Consider the following 13,243-nt stretch of genomic DNA (forward strand, 5'->3'; position numbering starts at 1 on the left):
CCGCTCTACATTTTTTCCTCATTTGAAAAGCGTTTCACTCGGATGTGTCACAATAGAAAAGAAAAAACTATTGCTACTTCCATTTCATGCCAACATTAAAACATGGTCTCCTGTCCTACCCTGCACTGGTAGGCCACTCATTCTCTCACTTAAAGTCTATATCTGATTCTGAATTTGTTCTTTTCAGACAGCAACATTCATCTGTTCACAATCTGTTCCAATCTACTCTTGACTAGGAAACTTCAAACCAGCATAAACCAATCTAGACCAGAAATGCATGCTGGTATAAGCTGTTTAAGTGCAATAAGAACTCTTGTGGGTTCACATCAGTCGTTTAGCGAGGATAAATCTCTGACCCGGTTTACCACTACACTGTCTGCTGCGAGATGAGTGAGCTGCTTACGGCTGCGGCATCAGACTGGCCTGAGAACATCAGACAGGCAGGCAAGAGGAGGAATAACAATTAACCTATGCAGTGAGGACACTTCAGTCAGAAAAAAGGTTGAATGGGGAAAAAGTCCAACTTGAAAGGAGCCACACTTCATATACACAAGTGACTTGGACAGTTGCAAGTGTGGTAAATCATGATGGCTCAAGGTACTCCAAAATTTTATTAGTGAGAGATTTGGAACACAGAACTCTGATGTAATAATTTGATACTCTTACATGTTATATACATACACAGACACACACACATATAGATAGATAAAAATAGTTGCTATTGGTCGATCTCATGTGTATGGAAGCTTGTTTCCGCCACAAAATAAAAAAAATAAAAGATAATTGCGACTTTTTATCTCACAATTGCGAGTTTACATCTCGCAATTCTGACTTTATTTCTCAGAATTGCGAGATATAAAGTCAGAATTGCGTGAAATAAAGTCCGAATTCTGAGATATAAAGTCAGAATTGCGAGATATAAAGTCAGAATTGCGTGAAATAAAGTCAGAATTCTGAGATATAAAGTCAGAATTCTGAGATATAAAGTCAGAATTGCGAGATATAAAGTCGCAATTGCGAGATATAAAGTCGCAATTGCGTCTTATAAAGTCAGAATTCTGACTTTTTTTCTCGCAATTGCGACTTTATATCTCAGAATTCTGACTTTATATCTCAGAATTCTGACTTTATTTCACGCAATTCTGACTTTATATCTCAGAATTCTGACTTTATATCTCAGAATTCGGACTTTATTTCACGCAATTCTGACTTTATATCTCGCAATTCTGAGAAATAAAGTCAGAATTGCGAGATGTAAACTCGCAATTGTGAGATAGAAAGTCGCAATTATCTTTTATTTTTTTTATTATGTGGCGGAAACAAGCTTCCATACATGTGAGTGACAGTTTGCCCCGCCCTCACACCAGTAAAGACATCATCTGAGAAGAGAAGAGATGTTGCAATAAGACAGACAAATTATTTTGATTAGAGGGCCCATGGATTTTTTTTAAATAATGATGAGCATGAATATTGATTAAATCTTTTATAATAAATATTGCAATATTCCATAAAAAATTGTCAATCTTGATTTCATGGTGTTTTTATTCTGATAATTTAACATGCTTTTGTTTTAAAATGTACCATAGAAATTTGACATCTGATTTGTGGAACATAGGCCTACATAGGGCAGATTTATTTAAAATAAGATGAAACAAAAATATACAAAATATATGTATGATACAAAGTCTTGGATGCTATTGCACAAAAAGGCCATAGACTCACAGTCTGGTTCTAATCTAGGGCTCTAACTGCAACCACTGTGGTTAAAGATAGACAAGGATCTTTTTATGCATTTCTGAGTTAAACTTTCCCACAACTCTAATGAAGGAGAGAATATAAACAACACTTACCAATGTTTATAAAAGCAAAACTCAAACCAGCAAGCAGCATGAATGCCTCCAAAACCCGAATACATGACTGTAAATAAAACTATAACTTACCCATCCGAGTGTAATACAGGTTGTTGTTTTTTTGTTTTTTTTTTGCTGAACGCCAACAGGATAGGCCACGGTTCAAACTCCTTCCTTCTCTTCACTCGTTGTGCTAAACCAATATCGCCATGTAGTGGCTGAATTCTGTTCCTGCTGCTCCAGTTGTGTTTGACAGTTCCACGCGGCTGTGCTTGAAACCGGGCAAATAACTACATATTAAAGTTGACGGTAATAATAACGAGGCTGTGAGGGATTTTTATCATGACGTCATTTTGAAAGATAATTTCGCCGTGGGTTCTAAGCAGATTCGCTGTGAAGTAAAATTGCAAAAAGTAAACAAATGTACAAAAAAAAAAAAAAACCTTTATTTTCATGTTTTTATAACAGGTTGCTATATAGATTACAATTGCTGACACAATTTCACATCATTTTCAATGTTGTGCTAAAAACTAAATTAGCAAATCTTTTAGTTTATGTCCCACTGTAAACACAGTAGGCCTATAAGATTACACATCGCCAACAAGTAAATTTGTATCTAAATCTAATTTGTTAGTAAATGTACACTAGTCCTAACCTCATCTACCTTTATGTACGCAACTGTAATTTGTATCTTAGTGTATAGTAGAGGTAGGCAACAAAAAAGTTTAAAGTGCTTAAAACTCAAAAACAAACAATAGCATAAGGTTCTGTTAAGACAACATCATTTGCTTTAGTTCACAGAGGATGGTAGTATTTATCATGCAATTGTTCAATTATTGACCAATCATTTGTTAAAAACTAACCTGGAAATGCAATTAAGTGTTGTTTCTCATTTGATGGTCATAAAAAATACACTATATTTGATTTGATAATTATAATCTTTATTATAATCATAAGGTCAAGTAGAATGAAAAACATTAAAAAAAATTACATTAAAATGTATTTAAAGATGTCTAAGCTTAAAAACTTTAAGAAATACAAACTTTGCCACTGTTTATTATGTGCAAAATATAATTTATATGCCCAGTTTGGTTTATTCTTACTTGTACAATATACAAAACAACCGTTATTTTTGCAGTTCCTCCATGAGAAATTTTTCATGCTTGAACAAAGCATTGACCAGGTCCTTGGCAATGCTTTCACAGTTCACACAGTCGAGCAGTTCCCTCATCTTCATCTGGCGTGTTGGATTCGCTCTCACATTTGCAATTGATTCACTGTGCAAGTCAAGATCATCAATGATTGGATCAATGTTCTTCACCCTTTGAACCAACTGACTGGTGTTTGCTTTCAGAAACTTTTGATAATCTGAGAATATAAAAAAAAAAAAAAAAAAATAATAACAGGAAAAGGAAAATGAAGGCAAATAGGAAAAAATATAAAGATTGAATCTAACCTTGTATTGACCTGTTACCATTTTCTATTCTTCCGCAGTCTCTATCAGGTTCCTGGACTGAAACAGTAGAAAAATAATAAATTCACAATAATCCTATTTATGTTTTATTATTATTATTATTATTATTTATTGCTGCCATGAATTGAGTTAATTTATGCCTTTTGGGCAGTATTTAGCTTTGATAAATCTGCAGTAAATAAATAAGTTTGATAAGTCTGCAGTAAAAAAAATGGCTGATAAAGGCTATAGTAATAGTTCTGAGTCTGAGTCAATTCTGAGTCTGAGTCAATTCTGAGTCTGAATAATCCAGGAGCAAATAAAATAAATGAATCTTGTCATATTCTACAAAACTCAACCCAATAGTACAAAAAAAAAAAAAAAAAAAAAATTTCTGTATCCCAGATTTGCACATGACATTGTTAGACCAGAATGTAATTAGTTCACATAACTAATTACCAAAAAGTTAACTCCGAGTCCTTAATTAAGATTAATATACTCTGTTGCGGAGTCGGTTTACATAAAATATCTGTCAATTTTTCATTATAGGCTACATTCAATAGAGTGCAACAGTGCCCGTCCCCCTTTTTCAGCATCGCTGTTCCGGAAGTATTTTTTCAGTAATTTTTCTCACTTGATTTTAAAATAGTCTTTGTTAAGAAATGAAACAAGCCAATCGGCTACGAGGTGATTCACAACACTACAAACTTTGATTTTAAGCAAAAAAAAAAAAGACTATGTAGACTAGGCTACTTAACTGTTTTAGTGAGGGAAAGAATTAAAAACATGCGAAAAGCATAATCAAATTAATAAAGATGGATAAATATAAAACTACTGCATATATATTGTGTGTGTGTGTGTGTGTATATATAGAGAGAGAGAGAGAGAGAGAGAGAGAGAGAGAGAGAGAGAGAGAGAGAGAGAGAGAGAGAGAGAGATTACATCATTCGCAGTGCTTCATGGGAGTGGGCGGAGATAAAGAGCTATTTTGAAGTGTGTTGCTTTTTTCGACACTGATTGGAGTAATTTTTACAGCATCATGGGTAATGTAGTTTTACTTCCAGAACCCGGCTGTTGCACTCTATTATGTTTCCCATTGCAAATAAATATAAACCACACTAACTTGTTACTTGGATGCCTGATTGTCCCGCAGTGTTTGCCGACTCTAGAGAGAGAGAGAGAAAAAGCCAAGACCATGTTATTTTAAATTATTATTTAATTTCAATTTGTGCTCCCGCAAGAACTCTGGATTTCCACGGTAAACCTTGTGTGCATCTTGAGACAAAACAATGGCACTGATATAGGCTATAAGATATGTCAGTGCAAGTTGCTTTCTGTTTAAACAGCTCAAGCATGCATGGTCTGGGACTATGTCTGTGAAAGGGGGCGTATGTTTATCGAAATTTTTATTTTTATTTTATTTAAGGCTATTTGTTTTTTAAAACACCATAACTCGTCGACGCCCTTTTGTTCATTCATGAAGTCGGCTAAACTACTTTTTTGATTAGGCTACATTAACTTTGTATGTTGAGCACATGGGCTACCGTAACGTATTTGTTAAAGTGGGCAGGCAAATCTTCTTACTGAGGCTGGATGTGAGAACCCTATAAAACATTGCACATACACTTTGTTTATTCATAAGATGAAAATACCGGACATCTTTAGTAGGCTACATTTTCACGAATGATCTCTATATGAAAACTCAGCCTAGTAGGCTATTCCCAAATCCAATCTTATAAAAAGACTGTTACTGTTCCACGACTTTAAGCTAAAATAGGCCACTTACTTTATAATAGGCAAAGAATGTGCACAATGCGTTTCATAGCCTATAAGCAACATACCTGAAGTGTCCACTGTTTTAATCCATTCTCTGAGTTCAGGAGAAAATTCATTCACATCATCGTCTTTCAGCAAATTCAGAAAATTTCGACAAACATTTTCCCCCTTTCCATGGATGATGTCCAGAAGTTTGATAACTACATCCGTGGGAACTGTCATTGATTTAAGATGATCGTATTCTGTCGTTGTTATAAGTTCGTCAGTTTGAACATGTTGCAAAATAATGTTCCAATCCGATTTAAGCCAACGGATGAGCTTAATTTTGCTTTTCAAAAGGACTTTATCCATTTTTGACAATAGGTTTACGCTACAACCTTGTACTGACGTGTACGAAATACCATTGAGACAGAGTTTACTTTCGTTTTCGATCGAAAGTTATTCTATGGGTGAAGATCGTTTCAAAATAAGCTGTCTCGACCTTCTGTTAGTTAGTTTATTCGTTTATTTATTTATATGCTTTTTGTTTGCATCTTACAGCACATTATATAGGCTATTATCTAATCTCATCCACTGTTATGTAACTTAATTTACAAACCTTGTCAAATGAGGCAGTTTATGAGCTAAAACTGAATTTGTAAAACTATTAGTCTAGGTTACTAACCATTCGTTAAAAAGCATTATTGTGTATGATGCCTCTGCCTTCAGCAAATACAACATTTCTGTTTTGTTTTTCAACTTTTATACACACATATATATATATATATATATATATATATATATATATATATATATATATATATATATATATATATATATAAAATATATGAGATTTAACTCATTTTTTAAGTCAGTTATGTAATTTAAGGTAAACATCCATTTGTGTAACTCTCGCCAAATGTATCTTGCATTGCTTGCTATTAAATGATTGTTAAAAGTACCAAACTGAAAGAAGATCATACTGAAGATCATTGTGTTTCAGTGATTAAACCAAATGTTTTCATTACTCTTGTGTTTGAAACAATGTGGAGTGAAAATGTGTATAACTGAATGAAAGCATTGGATCAGGTTTTGAAATAATGACTAGCTGTGTCATTCTCAAGTGTGATCAGTTTGGATTTTTGTACTAAGAGGTTTGAAAATGTACATCTTGGTTTTTTTTGGGGGGGGGGGGGGGGGGGGGGGTTCACAATTACAGTTTTTATTTTTCCCTGCTTGCTAAACGCCAACAGGATAGGCCACGGTTCAAACTCCTTCACTCGTTGTGCCAAACCAATATCGCCATGCAGTGGCTGAATTCTGTTCTGCTCCAGTTGTGTTTGACATATTTTACATATTAAATTTGACGGTATTAATAACGAAGCTGTGAGGGGGTTTTGTCTTTATGTCATTTTGAAAGATAATTTCGCCATGGGTTCTAAACAGTTCGATGTAAGCAAAATAGTTAAATTTAACAAATATAGTGAAAAGGTATAAAAGAAAAGAAATGCTGGGTTTTTTCAACCCAAATTTGGGTCAACTATGGACAAACCCAGCCATTATGGTTAAATTCGTAAATTACATTTTTAACCACATGTTTGGGTTTGTCCATATTTGGCCCAAAATTGGGGTTAAACAACCCAGTATTTTTAGGCTAATAATATATTTTATATACTATATAGATTACAATTGTTGACACAATTTCACATCATTTTCAATGTTGTGCTAACAACTAAATTAGCATGTCTAAATATAGTTTATTAGTAGTCCTAAGAGAGACCTCATCTTCCTTTAAATGCAACGTATAATGTATGTCTTATATAGTGAAGTTTAAAGCTAAAACTCAAAAACAAACAATAGCATAAGGTTCTGTTGAGACAACATGCTTTAGTTCACAGAGGATGGTATTTATCATGCAATTAAGCAAGTTGTTAAAAACTATCCTAGAAATGCAATTACTGTAAGTGTTGTCTTTAGTAAGCAGTACAAATAATGTCAACAAAGCAATGTGAAAGTTGTTTCTCATTTGATGGTCATAAAAAAAAAACATTATATTTGATTTAATTATTATAATCTTTATTGTAATCATAAAGTCAAGTGGAATGAAAAACATTTTTAAAAAATCCATTAAAATGTATTTAAAGATATCAAAGCTTAAAAACGTACAAACTTACGAACTAAAGAAATATGAACTATGCCACTGTTTATTATGTGCAATATATAATTTATATGCCCAATTTGGTTGTATTCTTACCCGTACAATATAATTGGTTCTCAATACAAAAAAAAATAAACTCCACCACCAATCAATTAAAAACATTTAAGAAATTTAAGAAAGTACATAATACCAAACAATACAACAATTATTTTTGCAGTTCCTTCATGAGAGATTCTTCAAGCTTGAACAAAGCGTTGACCAGGTCCTTGGCAATGCTTTCACAGTTCACACAGTCGAGCAGTTCCCTCATCTTCATCTGGCGTGTTGGATTCGCTCTCACATTTGCAACTGATTCACTGTGCAAGTCAAGATCATCAATGATTGGATCAATGTTCTTCACTTTTTGAACCAACTGACCTGTGTTTGCTTTCAGAAACTTTTGATAATCTGTGAATATAAAAAAAAAAAAAATTAAAATAATAACAGGAAAAGGAAAATGAAGGCAAAATGGGAAAGAATATAAAGATAGAATTGAACCGTGTATTGACCCGTTACCATTTTCTCTTCTTTCTGAAACATTAGAAAAAAAATAGGATTATAGTGAGATTATTATTATTATGTTTAAAAAAAAAATCAAAAAGTTTTATTATTGCTGCCATGAATTGATTAAAAAAATGGGACAGTCCTTTTGGGTAGTATTTAGCTCTGAGTCTGCTGTCAAACAAACGGCTGATATAATTATAGTTACAATTCTGAGTCTGAATTATCCAGGAGCATGACAATAAATAAAATAAACTCATCTTGGCACATTCTACAAAACTCAATCCAATAGTACCATAAACATAACATTTATCTGTATCCCAGATTTGCACATGACACAATGTAATCTTCCTTAAAATTGGTCCCAAATAGTTAACTCCGAGAGCTTTATTAAGATTAATATATACTCTGTTACAGAGTCTAATTTTATACATTACATAGGTGAAAACTATTTTAAAAGTTTCTCATGTATTACACTTACAATTTGCCGGCATATTTATATTTATCCCATTGGAGCTTAGGGTTGAGCCAGTTATGATAGGCGAAAACACATGGCCGCCATCAGTTGCAGAGATTTTGCCTGTTTACAAAAAATATCTGTCAGTTCATCTGTCAATTGTTCATTATACATCCAATAGAGTGCAACAGTGCCCGTCCCCTTTTTCCCCGTCGCTGGTTACCGGAAGTAGTTTTTCATTCATATTTCCCATAGTGATTAAAATATGTATATATAGCCTATACAAACATTTCAGTATTTTGAAAGGGTAGGGAGATTGTTACTCTTCATGTTTTGGAGTGTGTTGCTTTTTTCAACTCTCTGTTTGGCATAATTTTCACTACAGCATCATGGGTAATGTAGTTTTCACCAAGAGTTCCACTGTGAAACACGATTATTTTAAAAATAAGCTGAAAAATTGGGCTGGAGGCTTTATCAGAATCAAATACCATATATTAACAACCTCTTTGCTCACAGGTCTGTCTTTAAAATCAATTTCCGTATGGAGAAAATAAATGTTTTTACTTCCAGAACCCGGCTGTTGCACTCTATTATGTTTCCCATTGCAAATAAATATAAACCACACTAACATGTTACTTGGATGCCTGATTGTCCCGCAGTGTTTGCCGTCTCTAGAGAGAGAGAAAAAAGGAAAGACCATGTTATTTTAAATGGCAAAAATCATGCAAGCATCCTATAGGCAGTAATGCAGTGCATTACAGTACATTGATCTGCCCTGTTTAACACAACACATACGCTATTTAGGGTGAGACAAAAAAAACAAAAAACAAGATTGAATCTAACCTTGTATTGACCTCTTAGCTTCTCTTTTTTCACAGTCTTTATCAGGTTTCTGGACTGAAACATTAGAAAAAGATATTATTTTGAGATTTGTTATTTATTTATTTGTTTGTTTGTTCACAAGAATTGAGTACAATGCGTAGGCTATATAATTTTGAAGAATTTTACAGTTCTTTTCCATTCAGGGCAGTTTAATATCACGAAATTGTAACTATATCTGAAAGAAGACACTTGATGGCGCCCAGCTACGACTCTAAAAGGCCATGCAGGGTGATGAAACAATGAAACAATACAATATTGTGATGAAAGTTAAAATCAGAGTAAATGAAGAATTAAAAAGTACCAACATTTTAAAAAGTAAGTAACTGAAGAGGAATAAAATACAGATTAAATAATGAAATATGCACATATTGAAAGTGGGCGTATGCTTTATAGAAATTGTAATTTTATTTTAGGCTGTTTTTGTTTTGGTTTTGTTTTTTCAAAAAACAAAACTCATCGACGCCATTTTGTTCATTCTTAAAGTAGGTTAAACTACTTTTTTGATTACATTTACTTTTTTGTACTTGAAGTTAACCACATGAGTGGGTTACCATAACGAATTTTCTAAGGCTTGCAAAACTTCTTACTGAGGCCGGATGTCAGAACCCTATGAAAATTTGCACTGACACTGTTTATTCATAAGATTCATAAGATCCTTTAGTAGCCTACATTTTTTACGACGGTATGATACCGTATATGAAAACACAGCCTATAGTAGGTTATTCTCAAACCCAATCTTATATAAAAAAAGACTTTGTTGTCCAATTCCACACCTTTCAGCTAAATGGGCCACCCACTTTATGCACAGGTTTTTAAGAGATATGCGAAGAATGTAGGCTATTCAATGCAAAACATACCTGAAGTGTCCACTGTTTTGATCCATTTTCTGAGTTCAGGAGAAAATTCATTCACATCATCGTTTTTCAGCAAATTCAGAAAATTTCGACAAACATTTTCACCCTTTCCATGGATGATGTCCAGAAGATTGATAACTACATCCGTGGGAACTGTCATAGATTTAAGATTATCGTACTCAGTCGTTGTTATAAGTTCGTGCACTTGAACATGTTGCAAAATAATGTTCCAATCCGATTTAAGCCAACGGATGAGCTCAATTTTGTTTTTCAAAAGGATATCCATTTTCGACAACCGTTTACGCTACAACCTTGTAGCTACAGTGACGTGTAGCCTACAAGAAATACCATGGGACTGTGGCGTAGACGGGCGGGGTAAACTTGTTTTACGAAATAGCCTACTTCTCTTCTAATTTTTTTTTACCTAATGGGCCTCAAGAGGAATAGTAAGAAAATAAATTAAGACAGTTAGGCTAGCTACTAGTTATCAGCACCTGGATTCAACTCTAATCGTCTCTGAGAGAATATGCACCGTTAATTCAGCGTCAGTGTTTTTACTTTCACTTTCTGTAGGCTAGTTGACTGGGGTTTGAGACTTCTTCACCAGCATCTAGACTAGAGCAAAGTTTGCGCATTGCTTGTGTGATATCCGGCTCGCCCTTATGCTTTAAAATGTATTGTTGTATAGACTTTATTCATTCGTTTTCGATATGTGCGTTGCATTTATTCCAACGCGTCGCTGCGAAGATCGTGTCAAAAGAAGGACAGCTGCCTATTTATGCTTGTTGTTTGCATCTAACAGCACATTATGTATTAGGCTATCTAATCTCACCCACTGTTATGTAACCTAATTAATTTACAAACCTTGTCTGATGAGGCAGTTTTCTAGCATGAGGTAAAACTGAATTTGTAAAAGTCTACTAATCATTCAAAGCATTTTTAGCCTATATATGATGCCTCTGTCTTTTAGAAAGAGTATTCTCAATGACCATTGGAGAGGAAAAAACAAACTCAGACAAACACATAAACTGAAAATAAGATTAAATAGACTAAGATCTCTATAGTTAACAATAGCCTAAAAGCATAATAAACTAGGCTATCATAAAAGCGGCCCCTTGACTCTTATTTATTAGTTTACATTAACTGCTGTTTGCTATCTAGAGGTACAACATGGTGTTTACCTTGTTTACGGTTTCAAGTGTTGTAGTTAATGGATGGGAAGAAACATTGTGCAAATGATCCTTAATTTTCTTTCCTTTTTTATGTATGATTGAGAACACAGAGAGTGACAGCTGACTCAGCAAATCTAAATCTAAGAGGTGAGACAAGCACTCCGCTGACTGGACATTAGCCTGTTAGGAAGGCTTGTTGAGGCAATGTCACCTTTGTTAAAAATGAATTCTTGTTAACATCCTGTTATTTAGATAATACAATCTCTCAATTGTACATTAAAGCAAAGAAACAAAATCCAGTGTGGTTTTACAGTATGAGGTTGCAGTCCCCTATTGTCAATAAGGTAAACTGGCAGACAACTAAAATTCACTATAACACTGTAATGAAAAGTTGCAGCCTTAAATTTTTAAGTACAATCAATTTGGATGTTTAAGCCATTTCAACTTGAATTATGTTAAACTGACTTTTTTTTAAATCTTGTATAGGCTAACTTATAAAAACGTATAGGCTTCTTAAAAGTTAAAGCAATGTAAAAACATATGTTGTCATAACTTATTGATCATATCCTTTTTACATCGTCAACACCAGTGTTGGGGAAAGTTATGAAAAGTAATGCATTACAATATTGCGTTACTCCCTTAAAAAGTAACTAATTGCGTTACTTAGTTACTTTTTTAGAAATGTAATGCGTTACGTTTTTTTGCGTTACTTTTTTTCACCTGGGCTGGGGTTGTTTTTTTATAACAGAAAGTTATATTTTTGGGCAAATATACTTTCACAGCTCACTCACAGCTGTGTCTACCTCTTGTTGTTAGTTGATCATTTTCTTTGCCGTGTGCTTGTCTCATGTTCTGTGCTCTCTTTCATGTGTGTGACTTCAGTAACTTACCTGCTTGTTATTTGTGCTCAGGAACCTAAGACGAGGAGTCTGTAGCAGCACTGTCTCGCTTGCTGGACTCTGGGCCTGTCTTTCTGTGGTCGTCCTGTGCTATTTCCTCTAGGTGGTCTCCTCTGTAGGTCTCCTAGTTACCTTTAGGGTAACTAAAGGCACCAGGGTGGCGGTGCCACCGGCTTTGGCCCGTCATCGTTGCTCGCAGCTATATTTATATTTTACTTTGTTATTTGTTCATTTAAGTTTCTCATAATTTGTTTTAGTTTTTTGCCTTAAACGGGACTTTATTCATGACTTCATGTGACTTTCACTTACGTACCCATGTCTTAATGCCAGAGACCGCACTATATCTTTATATGACATTCCTAATTCAAAGTAAAATGTTAATTCATCAGTCATCTCCATCTCCGACTGCTGTTTATGATTACAGTATTGACCGGTGTGGTGCCCTCAACATAACTCATGGCCACGAGAAATGGATGTCGTTCTCTCAAAATATGAAGTCGTGGCCACAAGAAAAATATATAGTTCCCTCAACATATGATCTCGAGGCCACGACTTTACATTGCATGGACACAACATGATGTTGTTAACTCAACAAAATGATCTCGTGGCCACGATATATTATCACGTTCCCACGACTTAATATGACGTTCCCACAAATTTATATCTCGTGGCAACAATGTATTATCACGTTCCCATGAGTTTATATGTTGTGGCCAAGACAAAACTAACTGAACTGAACATGTCCCCTCCCGGTCACCGTATATTCATGATGAAACATCACTATCTGCAAACTTATCATTTAACACATACATTTTATATGAAGCAACTTAAAGCATCTGATGAGCAGCATATCTATCTATCTATCTATCTATCTATCTATCTATCTATCTATCTATCTATCTATCTATCTATCTATCCTGCATTTGAAGAGACTGTAACCATATTTACAAAACAACAAAGGACTCTTCAAAAGCCAAACATGCTTGAAGCAAAAGCAGATGACACAAGTCCGTATGAATCATACTTGTTTTGTCGCCAACCCTGCTTACACCAGCAAAAGAAAAGAAATATATGTCAAGTGATTCCCCGGGTATTAAAATATGACCAAAACCCATCTTAAACATTAAACAAACTATAGGCCTATAGAATCCTTGTAAAATAATAATAATAATAATAAATCTAAATATGAAAAAGAAAAACCATATGAAAAAGAAAAACGTAAA

The 13,243-nt window shown here is 34.1% G+C and overlaps 1 protein-coding gene across 4 annotated transcripts; it reads right to left on the minus strand.

The window, feature by feature from the left end:
- Window positions 1–2,772: 2,772 nt before the first annotated feature.
- LOC307164714 (uncharacterized protein) lies at window positions 2,773–10,517 on the minus strand. Of its 4 annotated transcripts, XM_079881773.1 has the most exons (5): window positions 9,953–10,517; window positions 9,057–9,110; window positions 8,843–8,884; window positions 8,232–8,336; window positions 7,116–7,663 (listed from the first exon to the last, which is right to left on the minus strand). In XM_079881773.1, exons 1-5 carry the CDS (start codon window positions 10,233–10,235, stop codon window positions 7,422–7,424), a joined length of 726 nt encoding a protein of 241 aa, XP_079737899.1. In that variant the 5' UTR covers window positions 10,236–10,517; the 3' UTR covers window positions 7,116–7,421. The 4 variants fall into 4 exon arrangements, with proteins under 4 accessions (XP_079737902.1, XP_079737901.1, XP_079737899.1 ...); XM_079881776.1 differs by lacking the exons at window positions 7,116–7,663; window positions 8,232–8,336; window positions 8,843–8,884; window positions 9,057–9,110 and adding exons at window positions 2,773–3,218; window positions 3,307–3,363; window positions 4,427–4,468 and having other exon boundaries at window positions 9,953–10,256; XM_079881775.1 differs by lacking the exons at window positions 7,116–7,663; window positions 8,232–8,336; window positions 8,843–8,884; window positions 9,057–9,110; window positions 9,953–10,517 and adding exons at window positions 2,773–3,218; window positions 3,307–3,363; window positions 4,427–4,468; window positions 5,145–5,514.
- Window positions 10,518–13,243: the final 2,726 nt, after the last annotated feature.

The sequence above is a fragment of the Squalius cephalus genome, assembly GCF_949319135.1.
Source record: "Squalius cephalus genome assembly, chromosome: 9".
NCBI lineage: Eukaryota > Metazoa > Chordata > Actinopteri > Cypriniformes > Leuciscidae > Squalius > Squalius cephalus.